At 37.5% G+C, this 9,235-nt stretch overlaps 1 protein-coding gene across 1 annotated transcript; it reads left to right on the top strand.

The window, feature by feature from the left end:
* The first annotated feature begins 908 nt into the window (after positions 1-908).
* On the top strand, positions 909-5,626 carry LOC149167310 (ERAD-associated E3 ubiquitin-protein ligase component HRD3A-like). The gene is made up of 6 exons (XM_089432954.1): positions 909-2,131; positions 2,397-2,888; positions 3,629-3,850; positions 4,236-4,559; positions 4,656-4,898; positions 5,115-5,626. The coding sequence occupies exons 1-6, from the start codon at positions 1,547-1,549 to the stop codon at positions 5,304-5,306; spliced, it is 2,058 nt and encodes a 685-aa protein (XP_089289080.1). The 5' UTR covers positions 909-1,546; the 3' UTR covers positions 5,307-5,626.
* The last annotated feature ends 3,609 nt before the right edge of the window (positions 5,627-9,235 follow it).

The following is a 9,235-nucleotide window of genomic DNA, read 5'->3' as shown; positions in this document are numbered from 1 at the left end:
GAAGCATAAATATCCATAATTTAATATGGTATTAGTGTCAGTTGAACTTATTATATTATGGGTGTTGTGGGAAATAGAGTCTGTCATTAGGAGCCAATGAGTCACGACTCTTGCAAACTATTGAGGTGATGACCCTCTTGTGCACTTTGGATTCCACTGATTTTTAACCTTTAATTGAATTTTACTAGTGACCCACAAAAATGTTTTGATACATAATAATGAAGCCACCACCACCAAGGTTCAAGGTTAAATTCTCATCCTAGCAATGCACACTATTATTTTTGTTTTTGAATAATTGCTTTTCTCACACATAAGTTGCTTGGTGTTCATTTGAATCGATGGTTTCATATCTCTATTTGAATTGTAATAGTGACCCATAAAAATGTCACAATACATTATGATGCTCTATTTCCTTATACTCCAATAGCCATTGTAAGATTCTCTTTATATATCACCATATTATTGTTCTTGAAAGTTCCATTAGAAACACTAATTAATGTTAACTTAACCAAAACGAGTAACTCAAAAACTCCTTCACTAAAAACACTAACCTAATGGGGGTTCACTTAACCAATAACGAGTAACTCAAGAACTCCTTCCTTCCTTCCTCCCATCGCGAATAGCTCAATTAACTTTTAACATTTCCCAAAATGGTAGTTATTTGAACTATTCATGGAGGCATGTTGAAGTTTGTAAACTTAGATTTTTCCTCCGAATAATCAATTATCAAAGTAGCTATTATTTGAATTTTATAGGCCAGGATGATAAGTGTATTTATTTCTTTTACATACTCTTTCAATATGAGTGAAAAAGAAGTTAAAAAAGGTGCTTCAGAATTTAAAAGGTTAGATACACCTTTTCAAATAAAAAATTAACATCATGAAATAAATCTCAAATTAAAGTCTACGCTCGTGCCTTGATCCGAAGTTGTCCCATGGTGTTGGGAGTCGGGAGTAACATTGTTGAATCGACCCGACTCTAAGATCGTCGCTTGGTTTCTTGCCTTCACAGCATCGGCTTTTATTCCTGGTGTCGAGCATTTTCGTTAGACGGTTGGGATGCATTTTCATTTCACGTTATCTTATTGAATTCATGAAAATTTTTGTCGATCGCCCGCTGAAATTCAGAGAAAGAGAGCGTTCGAAAGAGTCGATTCAGAATTGAGATAAGATCCTTAGGCAGTAGCCCAATGGAAGCCGACCCTGTTAAATGAACCGTAACCTGGCAGGTTCGGAACCGTAACCTGTTAAATCAATTTTCGGTTTTTGCGCTTGGCAATGAATAATTTTGCATATCTTTCTTCGGTTTCAATGCCTTCAATGAAATCTCTGGATTAGAAGCTGTTTTCTCAGAACTGCCAATTTTGCAAGCTCAGTTATCTATTTTAGGGTTTTTATAACTAGGTTAAAGAGAATGCTGGTAAAGATGGCATGTTATCTGATCCTGAATTAGACGGGCACGGGTTATCTGAGAGCAATCAGAAATTCGGGGGTTGTTTGATATTTAAGAAAAAAGAAATTCCCAATTGAAGATTACGAATTGTGTTATGACAGATATGGGCCCTCTGAGTTGTTCAAGGTTTCTAAAGATATTGTGTATGTTTATGCTGACCATTACCCCAATTCTTGCATCCGGGCGCCAGATTATTTTGTTTTTAGAAGACGAGCAAGTGAAAGAAGGTGCCCAGGGAGAATTAGGGGCCGAAGGTGACAGCTCGTTGGAATCAGGTGTTATAAAGGAGGACTCAGAGGAATGGGATGAGTTCGGGGATATGGAAGACAGATCAGTGGATGATCTTGATCCCGGGTCATGGAGAAAGATTTTGGAGGAAACTCTGAGCCGGGAGAATATTTCATCGACAGAGGAGGGGTTGTATATATCTGGTGTGAATAAAATGATGTTTGCCGTCAGTGAGGGTGAGCCGGAACTCATGAAAGAAGCCACATCAGATCTTCATCTTGCTGCAGATGGTGGTTACGCGCATGCCCAATCCACACTGGGTTTTTTATATGGGATTGGAAGTGGGGTTGAGCAGAGTGATGCAAAGGCTTTTTTGTATCATCATTTTGCTGCAGAAGGTGGAAACTTTCAGTCGAAGATGGCACTGGCCTATACCTATTATCGACAACAGGTAAACTGTAAAACTCGTTTTCTTTTTCCAGTTTCAATTGTAGTCTCTTAGGCTCTGTTTAATGGACATTGATATAGCTGTAAAAAAGTTATAGAATTGTTTCTCAGTCAAAAAACTGGGGCAACTTCCTGGATTTTTAAACAAACCCCCCTCGTAATATGCTTATTTAATTTGACAAGCATGGGCAGAACGAAAGATGTTTTCACTTACATTTGATGGGAACATCCCAAACAGGTATCTCACATGGCCTTTCTTTTGTCCACAGATGTATGAGAAATCTGTTAAGCTTTATGCAGAACTTGCATCTGTAGCAGTGGCTAGCTTTCTTAGTTTCAATGAATCACCATTGGTTGAACCAGTACGGATCAATGATGGAGCTGAAGAGAACAAAGCAGCATTAAGGAAGTCGCGTGGTGAGGAAGATGATGATTTCCAAATTATTGAATATCAGGCCCAGAAAGGGAATGCAGTGGCAATGTATAAACTTGGTGTATTCTACTACTTTGGTTTGAGGGGGGTTCCCCGTGACAATGCGAAAGCATTATCATGGTTTCTTAAAGCGGTTGAGAAGGGAGACTCAAATTCGATGGAATTTCTCGGTGAAATTTATGCAAGAGGTTCTGGAGTTGAGAGGAATTTTACCAAGGCACTAGAGTGGTTCAAGGCTGCCTCTAGGCGAAAGCGTTTTTCTGCATATAATGGCATTGGCTATTTGTATATGAAGGGTCATGGAGTAGAAAAGAAAAATTATACAAAGGTAAGCTTCTAATATTCATATGAGGATATCTTTGAAAATTATTTCATTTTCCGCTCCTCCTTCAAGCTGTATGGTTGTTGCTCTTCGTTTAAGGCTTTTGGATTCATCTAGTTTCTAAAACTTGGTTTTAGTCATGCCAGAGTGAGATTAAACTATTTTGATCTAATTTATCCAACAATGATTATTCATTATATCTGAGAAAATTTGCACTTGAGCTGAATCCTCTAAACCTAGAATTTCTGAAACGAACAGTCCCTTCTAAATTTTTCAGTGGAAGAGTGGGATTTGAGGAGATGAGAGATCTTAATTATGGATTTTGTGAAATGCTGTAGTGTCAAGTGAGCATTTGTTTTTCATGAAACTTTGATTTAAATCATTTAACTGATTGTATCAACAGATATCCACATTTATGCTTGAAATGGTTCCCCGAGTGTTATATTTGAGAATTGGATTCATGGGGAAGTCAAACGGACATGAATTTCATCATTCTCTATTTGATTTTTATCTATAGAATAGTGGTTCTGAACTAAAATTAATCGATCCCCGCTTCCAGATGTTTATTGTTCTAAAATTTCAGAGGTCTGTATGGTCGATATTTGTAAGACTTTTTGAATGTTCTTAATAATTGTATGAATAGTATGTTAGATTATTGGGAGTTTAGTTATGATAGGGTGTAGATTGCAGGTTTCACATAATTATGCATGTATTGTAAATTTCTGTTTCTGGTTATATCTTTACAGGCAAGAGAATTCTTCAAAAAGGCAGCAGAAAATGACGACCCCAATGGTCATGGGCATTACAATCTGGGAGTGTTGTACTTTAAAGGACTGGGTGTGAAGAAAGACATTAAAGTAGCTTCCAGATATTTTATAACAGCAGCTAATGCTGGTCAACCAAAGGCCTTCTATCAATTAGCAAAAATGTTCCAGAAAGGCATTGGTCTGAAAAAGGATCTTAAGATGGTAGGTCACTCTTACTTTTTCTTCAGTTTTTCATCTTCTTACATCTCTATGTGCGTTGTCTGGATGGTGTTTTCTACAAGTTTCCTAGGCTCTTTTACAAAATTCTGTATCTTGAAATGATAAGGTTTATCTGACTGTAAATAATGAATTTGACTTTTTATTATGGGTCTTCTTTCTTTTGAATTAGTCAAACAAGGCTTACTAATGACGATATTGCATCTTATTCAGTTTAACATGAATTCAGTGATGCCAACCAAGCATCTTTAAGTAGCCAGTAATAACCGGGTCTAATAAGTAATGCCAATTCTAACAAAGATTCTTGTTTTAACTGGTCAAGATTGCAGTATTAAAGCTAATCTTAACAATGATTCTATTTTGGTGGTAGGCCACTACATTCTATAAGCTTGTTGCAGAGAGAGGACCTTGGGGATCCTTGTTGCGATGGGCGTTAGAGTGTTACTTGAAAGGGCAAACAGGCAGAGCTCTGCTATTGTACTCGAGAGTTGCTGAACTTGGATATGAGGTTGCACAGAGTAATGCTGCATGGATTCTTGATAAGTTTGGGGAATATGATATATGCATAGGAAAGTCAGGTTTCTGCAGTGATGTTGAACGACATCAACGTGCACACACCCTTTGGTGGCATGCATCAGAGCAGGGTAATGAGCATGCGGCACTTTTAATTGGGGATGCCTATTATTATGGCAGGGTGAGTTTCTCTTTCTATAGGGATTTCAATATGAAAGCCAGGGCAGCTTGTATAGGTAATGAGAGTAGCTCTTGACTTTCCAGTCTTCCTTTGCAGGGTACTGAAAGAGATTTTGAGCGTGCTGCAGAGGCTTACATGCATGCTCATTCCCAGGCAAATGCCCAGGCTATGTTCAACCTTGGATACATGCATGAACACGGAGAGGGCCTTCCTTTTGATTTGCACTTGGCAAAACGATATTATGATCAAGCTTTGCAGACCGATTCACATGCCAAGTTGCCTGTGATGCTTGCACTTCTGAGTGTATGGATTAGAAAGAACTATGGTGACAGCTGCCTGGTAAGCTTTCTTAATACTTTTTGTTGGTTTACTTCCTAATACCTACTCAGCGATAAGCTAACATGAATGTGATGATATGTTTGAGTGCTGGTTATTGTTCACAGGTTATTTTGTAGGGAAACGATGTTTTGTCCAGCTAATGATGTGAAATGGTTTTTACATGGATGGTATGTTTATGTCAACATTGAATCTAAGTAGGATGTGTGAACTCTGCAGGTGATATTAATCGATTCTCTCCCTGGCATGCTTCCCAAATTAGGAAACTGGTTGAAGAAGACCCTTATTGATGATGGCAACGTGACTTTAGTTACATTGTTTGCCTGCCTTTTGACAGTCTTGTATCTTCGTGATAGGCAAAGGCGAATGGCTGCTCAAGTAGTTCCTCAGCCTCAAGTAGATAATAATTGATAATCATGACTTTCTGAGGTCAGTCTCATCTAATTCAATGTTCTGTTGAACATGAACATCTTACATTAAGAATCATTGGTGGGCATATAGTATTTTCTTGTACATGGGGTCTTTGGCCTGAGATGACTCCTCTAGTTTGAGTTTTGTCGTAGAGTCATTGGGGTCATCTGACTATGTGACATAATTCGAGATCATATAGGGCCATGCGAAGTAATTGCGGAACAAATACCTAGTTTTTTGGATGGAAGATATTTCACCTTTTTCTTTGGCTAAAATGTTTCCTTCCATTGAAGTATCAAAATAATACAGTGCATTTTCTACCTTTTTGTGTTTTTTCATTCTGAAACATTGCCATTCTTTTAAATGTGACATTTGCGAGCCTCCTTTGGACTTGGATAAAACAAAAAAAATTGAATCTGGGGTTCCTCTTCAAACGTAGGTAAGAAATCTTCATTAGAGTGGTACAAGTTGAGTGTAGAGATCTAATCATGTGCTAGAATGAAATAAAATTTTAGGTTATTCAGCTTCTTTGCATGTTCTTGAATCATTTGGCTAATAATTACCTTTTTTTTGAACAATCATTGAAAATTGAAGAAAAAAAGGGTGTCGGATGTGTACCATATCGCTACTTCAAAATGCTTTTGAAGTTGTGGCAGCTCCAGGTTTGGTTGGACCAATGTCTCATAAGAGTTATTATCTTAAAGCATAAGAGGCCCATGTAATACGTTTAAGGATATATATACATAGAGAGACGGATGCCCAGAGAGCGAGAGAGAGTCATGATTAATAGTGTTCCAAATTCCTAGGACAGAGAGTGGCGAAATGCACATGGGGGATGTTGTGTGGAGACACTCCCCATATTTTAGGGAAATTCATGGAGACAGAGACTTCAGGGTCCCTAGCATAAGGGGCCTCATCTTCAAAATTTAAAAAAAAAATAAAATCTCAACATAACAATTTATTCCAGATAAACTAATCAATATGAAATGGACTCTTTGCTTGCAATGTTTTTAACCTTTTTTTTTTCAAATTTCCTGTTTGGGTTTTTTGAACAAAAATCAGGGGCTGACCAGTGGAAACACTGATAATTAGTGGCCAACTAAAGATGATTGATAATTGTTGTCATCTTAGCTTTAATAATTCTATGATGGCTTCAGTAAAAGATGAATTAGTAATTTTCAGCCTTTAGTAATTTTCAGGCTTTAATGGAAAGTTTTTTCAGCCTTCTACTTTTTATCTCTCAAAAAATTTAGTAATTTTATTAGAGGTTAACAAAATTACATGAGCATATACGTCTAATAGTATTTCCGTCGTCCCTATGGTTAGAATTGAAGGATTGGGAGGTCTAAGTGTGAATCAATATTGGCTGTAACTATCAACAATGAGCCAAAATTACAAAGCAAGTTTTTACATCATTACGTAACAGGGGGTCCCATGTGTCCCTTTCAGAACCATAGTCCATAACTAGATCTATTCAGATGAGGGCATAACTTCTTTAACCTTTTTCGCTGAAGAATTCCAAAAATTTTCAGAGGTCATTACAAAACGAGTCTTCCAAAAATGCATCTTTGAAACAAATAGGATTTTAAAGTCAAGATTCATGAAGATTAGTAGAAATGCAGCCCAATTGGGACTCTTGGAGCTCCCAATTGCCTTACTGAAATTCCAAGCCGTCCTTTTAAAGCCTATTAGCTTCCTTCTTGTTTTCCTTGTAAACATGAGCAAAGGTGGTATGAGTAAAATAGGATTGCAGATGTTTGATGTCTCATACGAGGGGTTGTAACAATAAATTTCTCAGTTCCACTTTTCTATTCGCCCATTGGATTAGAAGGATGGAGGCCCCCAATACTTGAAGATGAGTGATTCGTTTTTCACTTGCGAGGAGTAAGACTATTTTCACGGTTGTAAGCTCACTTTGATTGTTTGTTGATTGGCCAGGTGTTGTTTTTGAAGCTAAGTGTGATTTTGAGAGAGAAACATTTCTCCCTTTGCTCCTTTGGGTGGGTTTCCTTGTGATGCTCTATCAAAAAAGGCCCAGGGGGTTTGAGTGACAATAACTAGGTCAGAATGCCTTGCACATTGATGGACAGATGCCCAGAGAGCGAGAGAGAGTCATGATTAATAGTGTTCCAAGTTTCTAGGACAGAGTGGGGAAATGCATACTGGGGATGTTGTGTGGAGACACTCCCAAATTTTAGGGAAATTCATGGGGACAGAGATGTCAGGTCCCTAGCATAAGGGGCCTCATCTACAAAATTATTAAAAAAATAAAAATCTCAACATAACAATTTATTCCATGTAAACTCGTCAATATGAAATGGACTCTTTGCTTGCAATGTTTTTAACCTTTTTTTTTTTTTTTCAAATTTCCTGTTTGGGTTTTTTGAACAAAAATCCGGGGCTGACTAGTGGGAACACTGATAATTAGTGGCCAACTAAAGATGATTGATAATTATTGTCGACTTAGCTTTAATAATTCTATGATGGCTTCAGTAAAAGATGAATTTATTTGCTTTTAATGGAAGTGTTTTTCAGCCTTCTATTTTTTACCTCTGAAAAAAATTAGTAATTTTATTAGAGGTTAACAAAATTACATGGCATAATACGTCTAATAGTATTTCCATCGTCCCTATGGTCAAAATTGAAGGATTGAGAGGTCTAAGTGTGAATCAACATTGGTTGTAACAATCAACAATGAGCCAAAATTACAAAGCAAGTTTTACTTCTTACATCGTTACATAACAGAGGGTCCCATGTGTCCCTTTCAGAACCATAGCCCATAACTAGATCGATTCAGATGAAGGCACGACTTCTTTAAACTTTTTTCCCTGAAGAATTCCAAAATCTTTTCAGAGGTTGTCACTACAAAATGAGTCTTTCAAAAATGCATCTTTGAAACAAATAGGATTTTAATGTCAAGATTCATGAAGATAAGTAGAAATGTGGCCCTATTGGGACTCTTGGAGCTCCCAATTGCCTTATTGAAATTCCAAGCCATCCTTGTAAAGCCTATTAGCTTCCTTGTTGTTTTCCTTGTAAACATGAGCAAAGGTAGTATGAGTAAAATAGGATTGCAGATGCTTGATGTCTCATACGAGGGGTTGTAACAATAAATTTCTCAGTTCCACTTTTCTATTCACCCATTGGATTAGAAGGATGGAGGCCCCCAATACTTGAAGATGAGCGATTCCTTTTTCACTTGCGAGGAACAAGACTATTTTTACGATTGTAAGCTCATTTTGATTGTTTGTTGATTGGTCAGGTGTTGGTTTTGAAGCCAAGTGTGATTTTGAGAGAGAAAAATTACTCCCTTTGCTCCTTTGGGTGGGTTTCATTGTGATGCTCCATCAAAAAAGGCCCAGGGGGTTTGAGTGACAATAACTAGGTTAGAGTGGCTTGCACATTGACGCTTGCACATTGATGGACTAGTGATAATTGAGGGAAAGCTCTCATGATGTTCAAACATTGCAATGCATATTTGAAGGATAGAGTGTCCTTGTTTTCAAATATTTTTGCATTTCTTAAGATCAAGACTCCCCATGTGATGGTGAGGGGCAAGGCTTTGAAGGCTTTTGTTTCTTTGTTCTTGTGCCAATTTTTAAGGCCTCTTTAATAGAGGTTCGTTGACATTTGATATCAAACTTGTGAGTCCTTCCACTTCTTTCTAGACCTGCTCAAAAAGCACACAGGAGAATGAGATGTATGTTTGTTTTAAGATTAGATTCACGTAGACTACATCTTCAGGGCCCCATAGCTTATTTCTTGAAGTAAATCCTAGGTAAGGGCTCTATTATTGCGTAGTAACCACATAAAGATTTTGACCTTGGCAGGGCACTTATATGTCCAAAGCACTTTCCACCACTAGCATGAGGGCTTGTTGAATCCTTCAATGGCTTGAGTGTTGTAGCTGTATTTAGGTCTATTATCGC

Source organism: Pinus tabuliformis, chromosome 5_1 (genome assembly GCF_031772625.1).
Source record: "Pinus tabuliformis cultivar Carrire ecotype Pingquan chromosome 5_1, CPIR1, whole genome shotgun sequence".
Lineage (NCBI taxonomy): Eukaryota > Viridiplantae > Streptophyta > Pinopsida > Pinales > Pinaceae > Pinus > Pinus tabuliformis.
The sequence above is the reverse complement of the archived record's forward strand: the minus strand, read 5'-3'. Positions and strand labels throughout refer to the sequence as shown.